Below are 23,024 nucleotides of genomic sequence, written 5' to 3' on the forward strand. Positions count from 1 at the left end.
GTGTCGTTTGCTAAGACCTTTGGAAAAATGCAGTATTAGGGTGGGAGTGACCCGATTTTCCAGGTGCCATCTGTCACCCCTTTCTTTGACTAGGAAAGGGAATTCCCTGACCACTTGCGCTTCCCGGATGACAGGATGCCTCGACCTGCTTCAGCACACGCTCAGTGTGCTGCACCCACTGACCTGCACGCACTGTCCTGCACCCACTTTCCGACACTCCCCAGTGAGATGAACCGAGTACCTCAGTTGGAAATGCAGAAATCACCAGTCTTCTGCATCGCTCACGCTGGGAGCTGTAGACTGGAGCTGTTCCTGTTCAGCCACCTTGGCTTTTTTTTCCAGTTGTGTTTTTTGTACAAATTAATAAACGGTTAAAAGATAAAAGGTAGGAAACAATCCAAGGCATTGATCTGATCTGATCTGGGAAGCACAAAGTAATCCAAGCAGGGTAAATAAAAAATAAAAGATAAAATAAGCACTGCAGAAGACAAAAGAGATAAACATACGTACTCTGATGTTCAAAAGAAAACCCAGTAGATCAGGAAAAAAAAAGTGTACTAATAATATAGCTTTGTGTCCCAAGAAAGGTTGACACAAAACTATGAGTAGTCTAATAGTTCTTAGATGTTAAAGGTAAAGTGTGACTGGAGGAAATTTGACAACTGGTATTTCCCCATAATCCGTGCTTGGAAATGTCATGGTGAAACTGCACAACATCAAGGAGTATTGCTGCGACAGAGAGGCCACTCAGAAAGGAACGACACTTAGAATGATGACTGCCTTCTCAATATCATAAGGGAAGACAGTGGAAAAGTGTATTTCAAGTGTTGAAGGAAAATAACAATCAATTTAGAGTCAAATGCCCAAGGACACCATTTCTCAAAACCAAGAGAATGTCAATGAAGACATTTAGAGATAAACAAAGCCAGAGAGTTTACAACAACCGAGAGATCTACGCTAAAGGACCTTCACATGGATTTAAGGAAGAAAAAAAGATATCAGAAGAATGGTCTGATATGGGGAAGAAATGGTGAGAAAAAAATGATAAATGTTTATGTAAAACTAAGCAAACACCACATGTATGAAATAATTTTTTTTTTAAATGCTAAGATGTGGATCCATATACCATCTAAGCCATGACAAGCGTGATCACAGTTCAGCTCTGAGGCCTTGGTATGGTTTGGGAGAAAAACAGTTTGATGATTTCAGTAGATGCACAAAAACATTTTATTAACTTTAATACCTCTTCATGATAAAAGCTGTTAGCACACTAATGTTCAAAAAGAGAATGTCCCCACGTATGTTTATTGCAGCACCGTTTCTGATAGCAAAGACTTGGAACCAACCCAAATGCCCATCAATGATAGACTGGATAAAGAAAATGTGGCAGATATACACCATGGAATACTATGCAGCCATAAAAAAAGAGTTCATATCCTTTGCAGGGACATGGATGAAGCTGGAAACCATCATTTTCAGCAAACTAACACAGGAACAGAAAACCAAACACCACATGTTCTCACTCATAAGTGGGAGTTGAACAGTGAGAATTCATGGACACAGAGAGGGAAATATCACATAGTGGGGCCTGTCGGGGGGTGGGGGAAAAGGGGAGGGAGGGCATAGGACAAATACCTAAAGCATGCAGGGCTTAAAACCTAGATGATGGGTTGATGGGTGCAGCAAACCACCATGGCACATGTATACCTATGTAACAAACCTGCATATTCAGCACATGTATCCCAGAACTTAAACTAAAATTTAAACAAGAGAATGTCCCTAACCTGATAGATTAATTATACCTATCCTATTCTCACAGTAACAGTCTTTTTCAGTGGGAAAACTTTGGAAGCATTCCTATGACATCACGAATTACACAAGGATGCCACAATCTCATTTTGCATACAATGTGGTTTTGTAAGTTGCAACCAGAATAGTGACAGAAGAAATTAAAGGCATAAAGACTAGAAAGGAAGAAACAGAACTGTCATATTAGCAGATGTTAGCTACATAGAAACTCAGCCAAAATATACAAATTATTATAAACAGTTTTAAAAATGTAGTTGGCTACAGAATGCCTTATATAGCCTATAGATCAAAATACTTTTTACTTGATCCTTTTACAGTTTTTGAACTTTGTACCTTAGACATACATTACCTGGCAAAACTAATTATTTTGAAGTTGTCCCTGATCTTTTAAAAGTACATATATTAGTCTATTCACATAAAATGATATATGTATGTTTATATGCATTAAGAGATGTTGAAAAGGCTGGTCACCAAAATATTACTTTCTTGGGGTAATTTTCCCATTGTGATATGGTACAGGTCAATTCTGGTTTTCTGCTGTATGTTGTTTGAACTTTTGTATACTATTTTTATAATAAAAAGAAAGCCATTTTATTGTGAGAAAATGAATGAATAAATAAATAAACCCTTCATTATAGGTATTTCCACATACTTGAACCTAGAAATCTCTAATTTTTTATAGCTCCACTCATGATTCTGGTGATCACATTGGGAACAACAGGGCTAGGATTTGTAATCTAAGTTGAGATCCTCATCTAAACTGCAGAAACAAATGCCTAATACTCTTGTCTAAATCCCAAATAAAAATCAAACCAAAATTATTACCAGCCTACATTTCAGAGTCTCACCGTCATGTTAGGCTCACGTATTGGCAGTCTCCCTATTAACCAGGCATTAGCCAGTTACCAGCTTCTGCCCTGGCAGCTTCAGTCGTGTCTTCATTGCCCACCTGCCGTCCTGGCCCCCTACTCTGCTTAAAAACATGCAAGGAAATGGACAAAACTATACAAGTGTGATAGCTGCAGAAACGGCCAAAGACGATGGAAGCAAGAAACAGTGCACCGTGTGTTAAGGCAATACTGTAGTTTTGTCATAGGGTAAATTGCTTGGTTTCTGCTGTCATCCCATGGATATTCAGGGAAAGTTCAAAATACAGCAAAGAGCAAAAGGCCTTCCAGCAGATGAATCAGACCAGGGCCACTATTCACTGATGCTCCAGGGAGGTGCCCTTCATGTAGAATACCGGGCTGTATTCATTTGCTATGCTTCCATAACAAAGTGCCACAAACCAGGTGGCATAAGCAGCAGAAACTTACTGTCTTTTGGTTCTGGAGTTGAGAAATCTGAGATCAAGGTGTCAGCAGGGTTGGTTCCTTCTGCAGGTCATGAGGGAGGATCTGTTCCATGCCTCTTGCCTAACTTCCGGTGGTTTGTTGGCAGTCTGTGGCATTCCTTGGCTACTTTGTAGAAGCATCACTCATCTCTGCCTTCATGTTCTCGCGACATTCTCCCTGTGTGCATGTGTGTGTCCAAACTTCCCCTTTTTATAAGGGCATCAGTCATTTGGGATTAGGCCCACCTACTCCACGATGACCTCATCTTAATATGTCTGCAATGGTCACATGCTGATGTTCTGGTTGAGGGGGGTGTGCAGTTAGAGCTTCAACATACATATTTGGAGGAGGGGGACACCACTCAACCTGAAACACGTGCAAATCCTGCTCTCTGGAAATGGGGCCACTGGGAGGTTCTGGCCTTAGGAGAGCCTCCTCCTTCTGCACCAGCCCTCCGTTTCTGAAGCCACTGTGGGGGGCTTGGTAGCTAGATTTTGGCCAGGGGATGCTGCATGGCCTCTGGTGCAGGGTGGAGGTGTGGTTTACCTCTATGTCATTTGTTGCTACAGGTTATATCGAAGCTGCCATCATTCCTGCTGGAGCTCGGAGGATCCGTGTGGTGGAGGATAAACCTGCCCACAGCTTTCTGGGTAAAACAAAAATGACTTGACTCACCGTTTATGTGTTGAGAATCGATTTTGATGATCAGTCTAGTAAATTGGTTCAGTGTCATTCCTCCCGGGTTATGGCTGGTTTCACACCTGTATTGTAATGACATGAGCACCCAGAGGGGACCACACAGTGCCGTCGTATTTGACTAACATGCAGCCACCCCCACGGTGGATTAGGGGCGGGAACAGGAAGGAAAACGATGGAAGACAAGCTTGGGACAGGAAGGAAGATCATAGAAGGGTGAAGGAAGTTGTGAGGAACTGGGGCAGGTTACCAGTCCCCCAAAGTAACCCCAGGAGAGCTGAGAGCAGCTTGAGTCTGAGCAGAGCAGTGCAGGCCATTGGCCAACTTGCAGGAAGCCCCATTGGGCTGCCAGTGGCTCTGGGGATGATTTTAGCTGGAAAAAGAGCAACAGTCTTAAGTCTAATGGAAACCCAGAAGGATACCAATTTCACTAAGGTCTGTGTATCCCAGATTCCTAGTGGCCAGCTCCATTGACTTCAAGCACAAACACCCGCATCTTTCCATCGACTCGGGTTCTATTCTGGACTAGTTTTCCTAACTATGCATGAGCAAAGCCATTCTGATAAATCCCTTTCTAGCCAGAGAAGATCTTCCGAGAGTATCCTTGGCCCGATTCCTAGACGACCCCAGCAAAGGTCAGCCCAGGACTTGAGCCCCAAGGTGGTTGGAGTTCTGAGTTGGACACAGAAGTGGAGAGAGCAGAGTGCCCAGAGGCTGCTTGTGCTCCCACCTCCCTGGCTTGGAACATGCTGTGGCCCCTGTCCTTCTGCCAGCTTTAATCCCATGTTCCTGTTTTGGGCTAAACTTAAACTCAAGGTGGCTGATCTTCCTCAGGTACTGCTCTTCTGAGCTGTCTTCATGCCATCATCTCTCAGCCTGTGTTGCAAAGTGCTGATTGAGACTGAAGAAAGAAAAAGTAAGATATGATTTGTCTAGTTTCAAAAATGATTTTAGCTAAATCAAAGTTACCCATGAAACCCTTTTATTTCCATTTTTATCACTGATTTTTTAAAATGACATCTTTGTCCACATTCCTGCTTTTGTAGACTATGCAAAAGTCTGAGTCTTTCTTTGAAATAGTCTCTGCTTGAGAAACTCAACGTCTAATGAGACAGACACAAAACAAATCTCTAATAGGCAAGTTTACAATGAAGACCACAGTCCTGTTAAAGAGTTAGGGAATGCTTTGATGCTAAGACACCCCTCGCACACCTGCCTTGGGGAAGGCAGGAATGCCCATTTCCAAGCACCCACGTGGGGTATCATTGGCACCACACTCTAGATCCCCCCCGTGTCCCAAGCTGCCCTGCCACCTCCTCCGCAGCTTGGTCATCCGCCATCCACCCTGCCTCCTTGAGGCTGTGACGGCTGCTCATGCTTGTGCTGCCAGGGTAAGACCTTGCCATCCCTGGAGTTGACATCCACATGCATTTTCATCAGCCCCGTGGTTTTTCACCTCCCCTGCATGGATGGTGTGCCTGCCTCACCTGGCACTCTCTTCCTCAGCTGTCCAAGCTGTCACTCTGCAAATAGAACAACACTTAAAAATGCATTCTGAAACAAGGCCTCGTGCTGCTTTTGGCAGCTTCAAAGTGACAGCCTCTTTTTACTAATTTCGCAAACAGCCCACTCCCTCTCCTTCTGCCCATCAAAGGACGTTGGGTCAACCTCACCAGCATTTGCACTGGAAGCCCCACCACCTGGTATCATGCCAAAAAGTTACCTTTCCCCTTCCCAACCCATGCATTTGAATGTACTGGAGGCCCTCCGTGGGCGGCTGATGTCACCTTTCATCCTAATTCAAAATTCACAGTCTGGGTATTCCAAGAGGTAGTTCATTTTGGAGGTCGAATGAGTGGAGAAGGTGCCCCTGTGAGTAAGTCCCTTGGCTTCCGACCCTGGCTTCTGAGATTTCCCAGCGTGGCTTCTCCACCTGGCTCAGCCCTAAGTGTCTGGCGATAGGAGTGTCTTCCTCATCTCCACTTTTGCATGGCAATTTAAGAATGACAGAGGATGTTAGAATCCTCTGGATCGCTCCTCAACTTCCAATTCATGTGGTACAAACAGACCTTTCACTCAAATTCACGTTAGGGCCAACAGGTGCTAATTAGCAGATGCCACCCAGGAGAACGAGCGCTTGTGATCATCCCTCAGCTCCTGAAGCCCGAGGGCCATGTGTACAAGAAAAGAACAATAGCATCCGCCTAGCGGCTGCCAATCACTGAGTTCAGCTGTGCCTTGGAGACCTGATCCCTCATCCCCCTAAATGGGCTGCAAGGTATTGCTCTGCTTCCTTCACAGAGGGGCAAGCTGAAGCTCCAAGGGGCCTGGTGTCTCATCCAAGGTCTCCACCTCCTCTGATTTTGCTGCAGTTCATGGAGCCTCTCAGAATTACTCTGTCCAATCACGCCCAGAGACTGCCGGACGGAGATTTTTCACTGGAGAACACACGTTAAACCTGCCTGTTGTTACCACTACATTGTGTGCACTTCGGAACAAACCTGCATCCCACGGAGATTGGTTTAACGTCTCGGGGTGACTGCTCAGCTCTGCAGAAGCACTGGGCCTCCGCAGGAGGTTGGAGCCAGCTTCCTGCTTTATCTTATCCAGAAGGCATAACCCCAGGACTCCAGGGCCTGGCTGATGGACACGGGCAAGCCTGAAGGTGGTCCGCACTCATTATGTTTCTAAAGTTAGTTCAAAACGGCCTTGTTTCCACTCGGGGCTGGGCGCTTTGGAAGTCAACCCAGTGTAACTTTGAATTACTCTCACATTTGCCGGGAGCAATTCCTGAAGAATTTCACCCCACCTACCTTCAGCCCACGCTGGCTGGCTTTCTGCTCAAAACCACCTGGAACAGGAAATGCCTGGGCAGTTTGTATCCATAGCTAAGAACAGAGCTGGCAGAAGATCCGAGTGGAAATAAAAGGAGCTGAGTCGCCGCCAGGATTAGAAGTAGGGTGACTGTGGGTCAGGTCTTCCAGCGAAGCTAGGAGGGAGAGAGACTCAACCCCACGCAGGCTTCTGTGCAGCTCCGTGCCAGAGAGGGCCGTGTGGACAGGGTCAGAGCTCACATCTGCCTCCAGCCAGCTCTGAAAAGGAGCAGTGCCCTTCCCTCAGAAATGCCCGCACCTCGCTCCCTGGAACGGCTTGTGGTCTTTCCCACAGTGCCTGGAAGACCAGGATGGTGTGTAAGTGTCCACAGAGAGGAAGAAGGGCCAGAGACAGAAATAGATGTTCTGCATGTAACCTCACACTCCAGCTCATTGCAAAGGTTTTATTCTGCCCTGGTGGCAAAGGAAAGTGTACCCACCCATGTGGTGCCCCACAGAAGTCTCACTGTTGAGAGCTTCTGAGTAAAACCCACCAAAGTGAGCATAGTTATGTTTTGGATAGTGGTTTAAGACTTCCAATGTCTGGTCCAGGCGAAATGAGAAGGGAAAATCTCCTCCCCAGCAAACCAGAACTTCAAAATTCACAGATAAAGTCAAATCACTGCCGGACTCCCCTGTTCTCCAATTGCCCATAAAATAAAAGCATTTGTAATCATTTTAATTGTCCCTATGGAGTCTTTTCTGGGTCCAAATATATCCTGATTTCAAGTGCACACTAATTAATCTCAAAATACTTAGAGACAAAGAGGGCTTGGAGATACTCATCGATGCCCAAGGTTTGAGGGGACAGGAACTTGTAGAGCCTAAAATATATTTAATTTGGAAGGTTGTCTTTCAGGAAAAAAAAATACATTATGCATAAGGCTATGGAAAGGACGCCTGCACAGAGGTGCCTGGAGCTGCAGCCTCATAGGCTTTTGCAGACCCCACTCTGTGCAGCTAACTCAAGGCAGGAGAGCAACCCAAGCTGCCACAGAAGGGGGCAGGAGGTGACCTGCATTGTCTCTCTGGATTTGACAGGGCCCCATGAAGTCATTGTTCGTGGGACTCCACAGTGAACCTATTTATTCACTGTTAAAAATGATCTTGACGTCCCAAAGGAATCTCTGAGGCTGACGTCTCTTTTGAAGGGATGTCAGGCGCGAACTTCTGATTTTAGCAGGAAGTTAGGGTTTTTCGGATGGACCACGGCAAACTGCACATTTGGAATCTTGCTAAGTGACACTGAAGTGAAAAGGTTGGAAGTAACCCCCATGCCTGCTGGATCTGCTGACCTCCTGCTAATAATCTGCCTGTGTTTTCCTCTCCCTGAGAGATACACAGCTGTGTGGCTGGGAGCACGCTGTCCCGAGGAAAGGCGTGTAGGCTCTGAGCTGGAAAGCTGCATTTGCAGTGCGCCACAACTTGCAGCCACTGCGGCGATGGCCACAGGCAGTGCATGGGCATGCCAAGTGTATTGTTTCTGGGGCTGTGCGAGCTGACCCCAAACCCACGCCTGGCCTCAACCAAGTTGTGATTGTGCAGGAGTTCTCCAGCTCATCAGCTCCAGACCAGCACTTCCAAAGCAAAGACAAGCATCTTCCGAATTCGTTGAAGTGCCCCCACAGCTGTGTGTGGCTTGTGAGAGCCAATTGGAGGCATCTCTTCCCCACTCCTTGTTCACTGATGCCAGGTGGATGACAAAATCTGTCATGGTGAGAGTATTTACACTTTGGGAAGCAAATACGCCGTAACTCTAGGCTATTTTCCCCAGAGAGCCAGCTGTCACTAGCACTCTGTTGTCCAGTATGTTCCTTCCCATCGGCAGTTGGCCTTGCCTGGGTTCGTCCGTCAGCCGCAGCCTCTTTCACCTTCCTTCCCCACAGTTCCTTGACCATACCCAGTAACTCCTCCATGGCCTCCAGGAGCCCTCTTCCTGACACCTCTCCCACCCATTCCGCTGCAGACAAGCAAGACCCCGCTCCGGTGATCAGAGGATGGCAGGCTCCGAGGCCCAAGTGGCTCTGCCTCTGCCTCGTGCTGTAGTTGCTGCTTCTGCTGCCGCCCAGCGTCGGGCCTCTGATGGCAGAAGTAGGGCTTCCCCGGGCCAGCCGCCACCTCTGTGCAGCGTTTCTGAGGATGGTCTTATAACCGTCTCCAGGTGTGCCCTCCTGCCCTTTTTTGGGCCTTTTCACTCTTGATTTCCCAGATGTTTTACTTTTGGCATGGAAGTGGGGTAGTTTGCAGGTTGTCATTCAGAGTCACTTTAAAACATCTTAAGAAAAAGGGCCTGAGAAATACATAAACAAGGCCAGTGGAGAAAGACCGACCTCCTCGGGAGTTTTAGAGCCGGGATAGGAGGGTCAGAGCCGGGATAGGGGTGTTAGAGCCGGGATAGGAGGGTTAGAGCTGGGACAGGAGGGTTAGAGCCGGGATAGAGGTGTTAGAGCCGGGATAGGAGGGTTAGAGCCGGGATAGAGGTGTTAGAGCCGGGATAGAGGTGTTAGAGCTGGGATAGGAGGGTTAGAGCCGGGATAGGAGGGTTAGAGCCGGGATAGGAGGGTTAGAGCTGGGATAGGAGGGTTAGAGCCGGGATAGGAGGGTTAGAGCCGGGATAGGAGGGTTAGAGCCGGGATAGAGGTGTTAGAGCCGGGATAGAGGTGTTAGAGCTGGGATAGGAGGGTTAGAGCCGGGATAGGAGGGTTAGAGCCGGGATAGGAGGGTTAGAGCCGGGATAGGAGGGGTAGAGCCGGGATAGGAGGGTTAGAGCCGGGATAGGAGGGTTAGAGCCGGGATAGGAGGGTTAGAGCCGGGATAGGAGGGTTAGAGCCGGGATAGGAGGGTTAGAGCCAGGATAGAGGTGTTAGTGCTGGGATATGGACAGAGGCCCTGGAGGGAGTTTGAGGCAGGGGTGGAGTGTTCCAGGCCTTCTATCTCTCAGGGGTACTCAGCTTGGTGGTAAACATCTGGGGCCTAATTATAGGAAGCCATAATAGTAATTTTCTTTCCTCACCTGTTCTGCCCTCATCGTGATTAGCATTTTTTAACCCAACCTCCAAAAAGCATGTGTGAATGCCAGACCCAGCTCTCAGTTGCTGAGCATCAGCTTCAGGCACTGCTGGATCCAGGGGCTTAAAATGATGTCACAGGAGAAACGGTTTCTCTCCGCACTGACACTCCTGCCTATCCTCTCTGTGGACATCTTCCTGTGGGCTGGCAGATCCAGGCTCACATCCAGTCTCTGGGAAACCCTGTGGGAAGAAAGCTGCCTTTCCCTAAGGTGAACAAAAGTCCCCCTGTTTGGGGTTGGGTGGTGGGTCTGTGCCTGGAACTGTGGGGTCCAATCCCACGTGACGGGAGGAAAAACGTGTTCCCAGGAGAAACCCTGGGTACCATTGCTTAAAGGGAGAAACAGATGCTGTGTGATGGGCACAGTGGGTGTTCACAGAAGCAATGAACCAGGGACGAGCCTGGGGCCCCAGCTCAGGGCAGCCAGTGTTGGAGTCTGTCACTGGCAGGCCGTGGATATGGGCCTCAGCTGGTCTGTGCTGGTGGCCCAGCAAGGAGGAGAGCAGCTGCCTGGCTTCCCTCTGGTCTTTGTGAGAGAGGTGGGTTCTACGGAACAGGCCCTGGTGTGACTGTGGTCAGCACACAGCTGCAAAGACATCATTTGCTCATCTCTGACTCCTTTACATAGGGCGCCTCAGCATGCTTGGGTGTCCTCTGTCCTCACAGTGAGCCCCCTTCCTCCTTCCCACCCTCTGAGGCCACTCTCCATCTCTTGCCTCCTTTTCCCAGCCAAACCTCTGAAAAGTGGAAAAAACTTCACCTTCCACTTGCTTCTCCGTACGGGGTGCTGTGCCTTCCTCCCTCCGTCACCCCGCCCAGAACTGATCTTAGCCGTCCTGGCCTCTGAGGGTCAGGAACAAGCGTCCTGCCTCACACACTGCAGGCAGCCACACACCGCTGAGCCACACACTGCGGGTGGCGTTGTCTCCTCTCCCTGTCTTACATGCTCAGCTGAAAGCGGGCTTGTCCCAGGAAGCCTTCCCCATCTGCCCCGTACCACAACATTCCCGGGCCCTGCAGGCACCTTACTATAGAGCTTGTGAAACTGTGTTATGTTCATCCTGTCTCTGTCTCCCTTCCAAACTGTGAGCTCCCTGGGAGCAAAAGCTGTGTCTGTCTTTAGCCCCCAGTGAGGAGGCCCTCAAAACAGGCTGAGGGACTGGCAGGGTACATCTGCTGTTCCTACAACTCATGCTTTCTGAGGTGTTTCTTCAAGGAGCAGTCCCCAGACCCCGGGTTGCAGACCAGCAGTAGTCCGTGGTCTGTTAGGAGCCAGGCTGCACAGCAGCAGGTGAGTGCCCTGCGAGCGAGCATGGCCGCCTGAGCTGTGCCTCCTGTCAGATCAGAAGCGGGCATTAGATTCTCATAGGAGCGCAAACCCTACTGTGAATGGCACGTGCCAGGGATGTAGGTTGTGCATGCCTTATGAGAAGCTAATGGCTGATGACCTGAGGTGGAAAGTTTCATCCTAAAACCATCCCCCACCACCCCACTTCCCCCAACCCCCTGGTCTGTGGAAAAATTGCCTTCCACGAAACCAGTCCCTAGTCCCAAAAACCAGTCCTGGGGACTGCTGTCTTAAAGGAGTCTGGCCCCTTGGTTTTTTCTATCTGCCCCTTCCCACCAGCCCACACTGGATCCTAAAACCAAATAGACACATGCGCGTGCAAGAGACAATTTTCTAAACCTGCAGAGAGCTGGAAAGAATGATGAACCTCCATGCAGCCTTTGCCTACATTCACTAATAGTTAATATAACCAAGTATATATTTGCATTATTAGCTCACTAGAAGCGTTGGAAATCCGTGAAATCAGTCACTGTTGTAAGGGTATATAGAATATGAAACCCTGTAACAGAGCCTGGAATTTGTCCTTTTTGAAAACAAGCCTTACCTTTGCACATTTCAGCATTAGTCAGAAAAATCTAGACTGATGCTATAACCTAAAGAAATGGAAATTGAAAGGTGTCAAAGTGATAAGTGCAGTAGGGTTGGTCTATTGGATTCAGGTCTCCACTCTACAACTGAATCGCTTTGTGATTTGGGGCGAGGTACTTCTCTCTGCCCCCATTGCCTCACCCATGAAGTGATGACAGTAATTCAGAGGGTTGTTGAGAAGATGAAATGGGTCAGAGTATATGAAAGAGCCAACCTAGAGAATAGGCTCCTTAAATGGCAGTTTGCAGATGGTGGCAGCAGAAGAGAAAAAGGAGAGGAAACTGTGGGCGTCCCAACATTCTCACCTCCTTCTCATAGCCAGGACAGTTCAGCTGTGGGTTGGATTTCTTGAAGGGAAACAGATTCGGCTCCAAGTGGTAGGGCTTTCTCTTTCCTGAGCTGTCCCTGGAGTCCTATAATCCTCAACCTCTCATAGCCACCCTGGATACGAGACCCCACTGGAAGCCACTCTGCTGGAAAGTTCCTAGAAGTGGGGAACCTGTTTCTCTTGGCAGTCCCTGTAACACGAGAAGCCCTGAGCCTGCGTCTCTGTGTTTGCTGGGAGCGAGCAGTGTGGGACCAGAATGTCCTGGAGATGGGAACTGAGGCCAGTGGCTACCCAGCGACCCTCTGCTGCCTGTGGCCTGCCCCAGCCTGGGGCTGATGAATTCAGCAGTAACCAAAACCCCTTTTGGGTTTCAACTCTCATTTTCCAAAATCAGTATTAAATATGGGCATTTCATTTCTGGCCTCAGTAAGCAGAGAATAGTCAATGCAGCAGAATCTGATTTCATTGATTATGGACTGAGTAGGGTCCCAATGAGATATATGTAGATCAGTTTGGGGTGTCCGTGGGGCTCCAGTTGAGTGTGCAGGGAGTGTGGGCATAGGACTGAGGGTGTCCTGGAGTTCCCATTTTGGGAAATGACAGACTTACTGTCACCTCTTGTCATCTGCTGCCTTCTCCTAAAATGCCAGAATAGGTTTTAGTTTGTTGGGATTTTTTTTTCCTAAATAACAACAGCAACAACAAAATAGGATGTCACTGCAGAGTGCTGTCCTCATGAGAACCACATGAGAACCACCCCTAAGTGGGAAGACACAAGAAAAGTCCTGGTGAGTGCCTCAGAAAATAGTAAATATGTGGCTTGTGTGGAAAACCAAGTTTCTGCTTACGGCCAGTCGGCAGCATGTTGATTCTCAGCCTCTCCTGACACAGGCTGTCCCTGGTAGAGGCGTGGGCGAGCAAACGTGAGAACCTGAAGGCCACAGAGCTGGGGTATGAGAGTGCCCCTCCCCTGCTACGCTCAACCCCCAAGCACCACTCGTCCACAGCTGCCACGTGTGACCACCACATCTGTGGGTGGCTAGGGTTTCCAAACGTTCATGCTTAATAGAGTAATGGCTGTTGATTGAAGGGACGTCCATTTTAGTAATGGGGGGGATATCAGATCCTTAAGAGGTGCTGGAGTTGGGCTGCTTTCCTTCTAGAGCCCCAGGTAGGTAATAGGAAAGGGAAATGATGAGTTTTGCTAAAGCAGCAAAACTGGTGTGTAGCCTAGGACACATTAAAATGGAATGAATTCATCAGGCAGAAAACCATCTGCTGGGGAAGTTTAGTGAAATGAGATCAGACTGTGGTCGTCTCCATTCCCTGCCCCTCCACCCCTAACCCCAGCTATCTGAGTTGGTTTCCAGACAGGAGCCCAGGCTGGAAGGTGCCCATCAATCCCACAGCTTTCCCTGGGGGTCCTGGGGATCTGCATCTCCGTGCTCCCTGTGATCCAGGCTTTTGTTCTCAGTACACAGAGCACTCCCCTTCTCTAGCTTCAGGCCTCCCTCCTTCCCCCTGTGGAAGGGGAGACCTCTGCTCCACTCAGGGGCCGCAGATTCCTTTTAAAGACAGGCTGGATCCTCCCACCCCCAGCCCCTTGATTCTTTGATCTTCAATTTGCTTTCTAGCTCTCAAAGACTCCGGTAAGGGATCCATCAACAGTGACTGGAAGATAGAGCTCCCCGGAGAGTTCCAGATTGCAGGCACCACTGTTCGCTATGTGAGAAGGGGGCTGTGGGAGAAGATTTCTGCCAAGGGACCAACCAAACTACCGCTGCACTTGATGGTAAGTTGCTGGCTCCACACTTGTCTTAGGGGGCGTGGCTCCGAGAGGTCTACCAGTTACTTTCCAGTTTACTTCTTCCTGGGACCTTGGGGGCAGGAAATGCATCTGGCTTCCAGGGGTTTACGAGGTCCCCTGCTGCTCAGTCCTCTCCCCTCTCTGGGTCCTTTATTTTCCAGTCCCTTGCACGACCTGCTTCAGAATTCTCTCATTGCTTCCCCTGGCTCTTCCCTGGCCGAGCTCCTATCTTTTTCAAAAGGAGCTGCCTCAAAGAAGGAAATGCTTAGCTATGTGGATGGCAGCCAGGGAGACTTGGCCTCATTAAGCAGACAGCCCCACTGGAAGTCTGTTTTTGCATCAGTTGGTGAGATGCATAGATCTGCCCTCACAGAGTGTACATCATTATCTTTTGGAAATGAACTATGACTCCAGCTCCGAACTAGCATCCCTCAGATTTCACAGACCCAGCTTGCAACAAGCATTTGGGAATCAGGAAGGGGGGTGATCAGATGATGCAGGTATTCTATTCCCCAGGTGATCTCCAGAAACCTGTGAGCCATTGGGCCAGGCCAGGGCGCCATTGTCTTACCTGTTTGTCTCAGGGAGGCCTCCGTGCAAGCCACTGAAACATCAGTGATGCCTCCTTTTAAACGTGTCAGATATCGCCAGGGAATGGAACACTCTGCTTCCTTCTCAAGATCCAGGAGTTCTCATGGCTAACTTCCGATAGCTCATCATTGATTCCATGTCTCCTTCCAAAAAACAGGATTTGTGGCAGCTTGTGCCCCTGTAATCAAAGCACACTTTGTCCACAGTGCCTGCCAGAGTCTCTCCGTGGAAGTTCTTCTTCCCCATTAATTTGTGATCTCTGGCAGACTGTAAGTGTTCCAGGTTAGTTGACACCCAAAAGATTTTCTAGCCATTACCCAGGGAATCTCCTGAGGAGGCTGGCTCTGCCGGGGAGCACTGGCACCCAGGGTGGGCGTGGCCCCATAGTGGTGTTAACCCCGTTACAATTTCTGGGGAGACAAAGGCAAAGCAGTTTTCATGTGCAATCTAAACCATGTAGAAACCTGCCAGTGCACCACTCAGCCCGCTCAGTCCACTGCAAATCCGTTCCTGCCAGTAGGTTTCTGGGACCCAAGAATGTGCACCTGAGTCATTTATCTGGGATAAGATTGTTTCCTAGTCACAGTTAGAACTAATCCTCCTATTCTGAGTTAAAAGCAGTTATTCAGAGGGACTAAGAGAGGAGGCAAAACCTAAAACCTGTACTGAAACTTCACCTGTTAGCATGAGAGTTTGCTTTCTCTAGCAAACACCAACGTGAGTGTATTTCCCTTTACACCAAAAGCCTTTGTAAACTGAGCAAGTTGTTAGCCCGTTAAAGCGGAGTACCCAGCCTGGATTCATTCAGACCAGGATGAGCAAAACTCGGAGAAAGCAACTACTACTGTAACTGAAGTTTCAGCCCTCGCTCAATATTGATGGCTTTTCTTTCAAAATGTGATTGTCACTTCAAGATTTTAAAACTGACAATGAGAAGTGCCCCTTTGCCTCTATATAGAAAGCCATGGTCCCAAACTGGGGTGTACACATTGTTTGCAGAATCAGTAGCACCCAGAGAATCATGGGGACCTGCATTTGAAACCAAGTACACACACATGCACACACACACATGCACACGCACACACACACACACACACACACACACACACTATATGTGGCTACAAAATTGCTTTCATATGAATTCTCAATTCACCAGTCTTATTCTCATACTGAGATGATAAAGATCTCGTTCTAAGACTAGTTTGGTTTTTGGTGGTTTTTTTCCCTAACTGGAGGCATTTTTCCAAATGTGTTATGGCAGGTCTCTCTGGTGGAGCTGTGGATGTTGATGCAGTTAGATTTGCTCTTAGCACTGCAGCCCAACCCCACAACTCAGCCTTGGAGGCTGAGAGATGGCTGGAGGGAAATGGCTCCCATTGTCTGGTACACTTTGACCTGGTCTGCCCCAGGTCAAGTCAGGTGGGCCATGCACACCCTCCCCTTAGTGCCTGCTGGCCCATTCTCGGACTTCTCGGGCTGGAAGTGAACCTGCTAGTTACTTAGACCCAGGGGCACTCACTGCTTCCAGGCTTAGCATGAAGACTCATTATCCACAAGCAAGCCATGTTAAGCTCCTACAAGAGGGCTTGTTTGGCACCGTTATGTCTAGAGAAATAAAGCTGATCATGCACCTGCTGGCTTTACAAGGCTTGTCACATGCCGTTCTAAACCCATCTCTTCCGTAGATTCTTGCTGACTAGGATTTCAGACCCGAGGTCTCCAAGCTCTATGATAGTTTCCCACAAAACATGATAGACCCCTCCCTCTACCTCCACCGCACCCCCGGCGTGAAGCCTTGAGTCTGGCTCCTGCCACCCTTTCGTACACTCATTGTCCTGGCTCCCGTGACAGCGGAGGACTCTTGCATCCTTGAACCCCAAACTGATGCCGCCGCAAAGTCCTCTGGCAGTGAGCTGCATTTTGCTCTTGAGCTTGCCTTACCCCTGACTGTCTGGACCAACTGACACGGCAGTGATTGATGATGGGGAGTGGAGGAAGATGTTCATTTCCAAAGAAGTAGAGTCACCCCAATTGCTCTGATGCTTTTCTGGGTGAAAGTTTATCTGTGTCTTTCCTGTCTTCAAGGGCAGCTTTGTGGGTGAGCATGCAGGAATGTGGACTGTTCTCTGCGTGACGCAGCTGTCCACGAAAAGCGCAGTGAGAGGTTTCAGAGTCGCTTATCCTAAAGCTCCTAGTCTAAGCTGGTCTCTCTCTTGGGTAGGAAAGAACAGAACTCCCTCCTGATGGTTTGCATTCACCCTCCTCCCAAGTTGAGTCCCTGAGGAATCCCGGGCTGAGATAAAGGAGCACCCTCAGTGGAACCTATTTTCAGCCCCAGAAAAGAGCTGGTTACCCCTCGTGGAGAAACAGCTGCGGTGTGGCTGTGTGTGAGATTCGGCAATCCCACGGGCCTTCATTCCTACTCAAAATGGCCTTTTGCTTTGCGGCTGATCCAGGTGTTGTTATTTCACGACCAAGATTATGGAATTCATTATGAATACACCATTCCTGTAAACCACACTGCGGAAAATCAAAGCGAGCCAGAAAAACCGCAGGACTCTTTGTTCATCTGGACCCACAGCGGCTGGGAAGGGTGCAGTGTGCAGTGCGGAGGAGGTGAGTGGCCGTGGTCCATGGCCTGTTGGGTGTGGGGTTTTGCTGAAGGAAGGAGAAAGGCATCTGTGGCCAGCACACAGGGTGTGGGAAATCTGTAACCTGTAGTTCCACGGGAATTTAACCATATCCCATCGAAAATCTCTCGGCAGAATACTTGGGCAGAGTCTTCCCGACTCCCACACGTGGGTCATGCCCATACCTCTGCTTTGCCTGGGGCGCAGGGCCCCACAGCTCTGACCTGTGGGTGAAGCGAGGTTTGGCTGGTGTATGATTACATCTCGGGTGTGACAGGTGGACCCTGGGAATAAACAGAATAGACCTTCAGCTGTTGCCGCTTGCTAGAGGGGCACCAGAGCATGTCTCTGCCCACTCCCAAACTCCCTTCCCTCTTGGCCACAGTCACCTCACTCCAGGATATAATGGAAAGAAAAAGTCCTGCAAGTCGGGTGAAACATTCTGAGCATGAGTCCTGACTGCACAGCTTCCTGCTTGACCTCAGCAAATGACTTTCTCTCTCTACCCCATGTTTCCTCACCTCTAAAATAGGGTGGTTGTCTCTCACACCCACTGCAGGGTCCACAGGGTGAGCCAAAGAGCCTGTCGTACAGCAAGAATCAATATGACCAAAAGGCATTGTGTTTATTGCTGTGTCATTGAGAGGGGGCAGCAGGAAGCCATTCTGAACTCTGAACCAGCAGTTTCTTAGCACAGTGCTGTTTGTCACCCTAGCAGGGCACATAGAAGGGTCATGGGAGATGGAACACAGGCTGGGTGGATCTTAGTGGGCACAGAGTTGGGACAGAAGGTTGACCTGGACCCTGGTAGGCCAACCCAGAGAGTTGGATGACGGAGTGGAACCCCGGGCATAGCCCCTGCCATCCCTAGTCCTGAGCACCCATTGACTGCTTGGATAACTTCTGTTAGACGTCCAATATGTAAAGCATTGCTTACCATTTAAGGGACTCATCCCATGTTTCATGGGTAGGAGTTATAGACACACAGGAATTTCTTCCTGGGCGTCCTGGCCAACCACCTTCACTGTCTGTGCTTAGCCTGTTCCTGCAGCAGCCGGCATAGCCTCCGGATACCACGGTCAGCCTTGCATCCTCCACTCTGCACCTCTCCCCGGGGGGCCTTCTCCCCCTCAGCCCTTAGCTGCTGCTTGTGCCGATGGCCTTTCAACCTCCAAAAACCTGTGTTCCGGGTACAATCCAAATCCAGCCAACACATCGACCTCTGATTCCAGCCAGGTTTTCCTCGTGGACAACTTGTTGCAAACTAAGCATAGCCCACGTGGGACAGTTAGCAGGCTCTCCTGGGGGCAGGGGCAGGCTGTTCGGTTGCTGTTGGCTTGGTGGAAATCCTTTTATGACACTGATCACTTCCAGCTTCCTAACACAGTGGTCAGACCTGCCACCAAAGCTGAGAGCAGTTCCGTGCTTTCTGTACTCATGCAAGGCTGCTATGTGGGGCAGCAGGAACCAGCGGTGGGGTTCGGGTCTCCGTGATTTCAAGTCATCCCTACGTGACAAATTGCCCAGGAACAGACCCAGCAGGGAGCCTAGGATCCAAATAGTTGTGTTCGACTCCCTATTAATCTTTTATTGTCACTCTTCCCAAATAATAATAATGATAGCAATAGAGCTAAGATGAAGTGTTAGCCACCTGCCAGCTTCTGTTCTATGGACGCCATATATATTCGCTTATTTTAATCATCACTGAAGTACCCTCAGGCACAGGGAAGTTAAGCAAACCAGGCTGCTTGAGGAAACTGAGACGCAGAAGCCTGGTGGCCAACTGTTGACACTATGGCCTCTGTGGTGCTATTTGTGATAGAGCCAAGACTTGAACCCAGACGGCCTGGCTCCAAGGGCCACCCTCCTAACTCCCAATCGCTCAGCCTGCCTGACAAAGTCATGGCCATGCAGTGTTTAGGGTGCTCCGGGAACACCCAAAAGAAGGGTTATATCCAATTGGGATAATGGGTTAGCAAAGCTTTCAAGAGCAGGTAGGGGCTCAGCCATAAGTACCAACTGGCTGGCTAGACAAGTTCAGAATGGCTCTGGAATGCCTGTCTAGAGGATGCAGGTCTGTGTGTCTTCCAGACCAGACTCCTTGTCTCCCACTTCTCCCCAGCAAGCAGGAGTTCTGTAATAGGTAGCCAGACTCTGCTGAGGGCTAATGTGCAGGTATTTAATTGAGATCAGATCTCCATAGACTTTAAACATCAAACAAGCAGATAAAAAGATGAGCAATCTTTGGAAATCAAAGGCCCAAATCAACGAACCCCAAGCTGTCCAAGGACACCGCTGATCTGAAGTGTTGCTGCTTTCTTATCTTGTTCTAGAATCTTCCAGGGCCCCACTCTGCCTTCTGTGTCTTGTACCCTCCTCCCTACAATTACAGTTCTTCCTCTCTAAAAAACCACACAACATTTACAACAGTCACTTTAAATGACCAAGTGACCATCAGCAGCACCCAAACACTCTTTCATAGGCATGCAAGCCCAGCCTTTCCACTTGGGTGCAGCCACAGTCTCTCAGCTCCCTGTGGTTTGGTTTCCAGGGGAGCGCAGAACCATTGTCTCATGTACACGGATTGTCAACAAGACCACAACTCTGGTGAACGACAGTGACTGCCCTCAAGCAAGCCGCCCAGAGCCCCAGGTCCGAAGGTGCAACTTGCACCCCTGCCAGTCACGGTAAGGAGCTGGGTTCTGTAGCTTGGACCCACCAGAGTCTGGGGCAGCAGCACCATCAGTGGTGGGGAGTGATATGCAGTTAATGCCACAGTACTGCCCTATGCTGTGTTCCGTTATTGTTGATGAGTGATTTCTACTTGCTCAAATTACCAAATTTCCAGCTGCTAAGCCAGAACTCTGATGGAAATATAATCTTCACTGGAAGGCATTGTGTAGGAGACCATTAGTAACATCTCATGGCAAAAAAAAAAAAAAAATGGCCATCATCACACACTTTTAACCAGTACCCATTGGCTTCCCCAAATTACTTTGTCTTGGTGGAGAAGGAAACAAATACTGGAGTCTGAGTGCCCAGAAGAAAGGGTGCGCACAGGCTAATGTTGTGGGTGACCTGTTTCAGTGGCTGAAATTCATGCCAGTAAGTGTGGATCTTGGTGTTTATTCTTTGGGATCCATCAGCACTTCTGTCCCAGCCCCAACTTTCGTGGCTGTGTTACCCGTGTGAACTCTCTTGGGTTGTCAGGAGATGAATTGTGTGAAATGTGTTCATCGGCTAAGCCTCCTCTTTTCGAGTCTTTTTAGCAGGACTTTAATGAATCCATTACATTGGTGGCATGTCAGCCTTTGGCCTTCCGTTCTGCTCTGAATTGAGGTGAATGGTTTTTGCTTTGTGGTTCTGTGTATCATTTAAGGCATGTTGACCTTTTCTAACTAGGTGCGTGTTTAGTATTTCCATTTTCTAAGTTTCTTAATTTGTGCCACTTGCCTAGTACAAGAGCTTCACAACATATTTGGCTTTTGCACCAACCCCCTTTGTTTTGTCAAACTCTTAAAATGTGTTTGAGTGAGAAAGAGAGGAGACAGGAAGGAAACAAAGAAGGTGAGGCTTGCTGTGATGATTTTCTGTGCTCCTTGCCAAATTAAGAATGAAATTCCACCCTAATGCCGAAGGCCTGGAGGAAGAGCTCACTGCGGGAAATCTGCTTGGGCACCTTGGTATGAGCAGCTGTACCACAAGCCTATCGATCAGTCCATCGAGTCATATTCAGGGGCCACAGAAAGGAGGATTTGCCACTGTAAAGACTCAGCAGTCAAACAGGCTACAGCCTCTTCTCTGCAAACTAAAGATGGCCTGGCCCTGGTGAAGTGATTAGAAAATAGGGTAAGAGACGATGGAGGAGGGGAGGTCAGCATGAGCTCAAGGGCATGACTGAGCAAAAAGGTCTTAGGGCTCCATTTGAGAAGCATGTTTGTATCGGGGAACCTGCCCCCAGTAGTCACGTAGGTTCTTTTCTATTTTCCCTAAGCATTGGCCAGGCTGAGAAATAAAGGGACAGAGTACAAAAGAGAGAAATTTTAAAGCTGGGCGTCCGGGGGAGACATCACATGTCGGCAGGCTCTGTGATGCCCCCTGAGCCGTAAAACCAGCAAGTTTTTATTAGGGATTTTCAAAAGGGGAGGGACTGTATGAATAGGGTGTGGGTCACAGAGATCACGTACTTCACAAGGTAATAGAATATCACAAGGCAAATGGAGTCAGGGCGAGATCACAGGACCACAGGACCAGGGTGAAAAATTGCTAATGAAGTTTCAGGCACCATTGTCCTTGATAACATCTTATCAGGAGACAGGGTTTGAGAGCAAGTGGTCTGACCAAAATTTATTAGGCAGAAATTTCCTCTTCCTAATAAGCCTGGGAGCGCTACGGGAGACTGGGGCTCATTTCATCCCTACAGTCTCGACCATAGAAGACGGCCACACCCAAGGGGGCCATTTTAGAGGCCTACTCTCAGGGGTACATTCTCTTTCTCAGGGATGTTCCTTGCTGAGAAAAATAATTCAGTGATATTTCTCCCATTTATTTTTGAAAGAAGAGAAATATGGCTCTGTTCCGCCTGGCTCACCGGTGGTCAGAGTTTAAGGTTATCTCTCTTTTTCCCTGAACATTGCTGTTATCCTGTTCTTTTTTCAGGGTGCCCAGATTTCATAATTGTTCAAACACACATGCTCTACAAACAATTTGTGCAGTTAATGCAATCATCACAGGGTCCTGAGGTGACGTACATCCTCCTCAGTTTATGAGATGACAGGATTAAGAGATTAAAGTAAAGACAGGCATAGGAAATCACAACGGTATTGACTGGGGAAGTGATGTGTCCATGAAATCTTCACAATTTATGTTTAGAGATTGCAGTAAAGAAAGGCATAAGAAATTATGAAAGTATTAATTTGGGGAACTAATAAATGTCCATGGAATCTTCACAATCCACGTTCTTCTGCCATGGCTTCAGCCGGTTCCTCCGTTTGGGATTCCTGACTTCCAATCAGTTCTGTTTTCAAACTATTTTATACCCAAGTCTTTTTAAAATTATGCACAGAAACCAATAAAATGAAACAGATGAAATGAGAACTGCTACCACTGAATTGAGACACACACACAATGTGGCAGAGTGGGCCAATCTACTCCGCCTTTTCCACCATTCACAGTAGGCCCTGGCTCCTCTGTGGAACTCCAGGGAAAAGGTTTAAAAATCAAGGATTCTGCTTCCTGTAACAATAGAGTAGCTTACATTAGACCAGCCCTCCTGCAGATAACAGTTACGAACTCTGGAGACCGTATAAAAAGCAATTGTTTAAAAGCTAGAAAGCAGCCTGGGCGAGGGGGCTCATGTCTGTAATCCCAGCACTTTGGGAGACAAAGGCGGGCAGATCACTTGAGGTCAGGAGTTTGAGATCAGCCTGGCCAACATAGTGAAGCTCTGTCTCTACTAAAAATACAAAAATTAGCTGGGTATGGTGGCAGATGCCTGTAATCTCAGCTACTCAGGAGGCTGAGGCAGGAGAATTGCTTGAACCTGGGAGGTGGAGGTTGCAGTGACCTGAGATCTTGCCACTGCACTCCAGACTGGGTGACGGAGTGAGACTCCATCTCAAAAATTAATTAATTAATTAATTAATTAATTAAAGCTAGAAAGCAATTAGAAACTGAAGAGAAATAGAGAAATGGAGGAATAGAATGGCATGGAATTGAATTACCCATGTTGACAGCTCTTCAGCGAAAGGCAGGCCCTAGTTCCATTGAGACTAGCTAAAACTCTGATAGTTACCTGCCATCTTGTACTGGTTAAGCCATCAGAGGAGAATATTCAGGGAAACCCATAGCAGCTGGAAATTGAGAAGGAAAAACTCCAGAAAGGCGGGAGCCACAGAGAGGGACTCCCAATTCCGCATATATCTCAAGAATCTCTGGGAATTCTTAGAGAC

The 23,024-nt window shown here is 48.4% G+C and overlaps 1 protein-coding gene across 1 annotated transcript in view; it reads left to right on the forward strand.

Annotated features, from left to right (window-relative positions):
* The window catches only part of ADAMTS17 (ADAM metallopeptidase with thrombospondin type 1 motif 17), a 361,454-nt gene that overhangs the window by 264,352 nt on the left and 74,078 nt on the right, over window positions 1-23,024 (forward strand). The window contains exons 16-18 of the mRNA XM_032175346.2: window positions 13,680-13,837; window positions 16,900-17,059; window positions 19,625-19,760. Coding sequence (XP_032031237.1) covers window positions 13,680-13,837; window positions 16,900-17,059; window positions 19,625-19,760 — 454 coding nt within the window. The remainder of the gene's footprint in view (window positions 1-13,679; window positions 13,838-16,899; window positions 17,060-19,624; window positions 19,761-23,024) is intronic.

Source organism: Hylobates moloch, unplaced genomic scaffold (genome assembly GCF_009828535.3).
Source record: "Hylobates moloch isolate HMO894 unplaced genomic scaffold, HMol_V3 SCAFFOLD_14, whole genome shotgun sequence".
NCBI lineage: Eukaryota > Metazoa > Chordata > Mammalia > Primates > Hylobatidae > Hylobates > Hylobates moloch.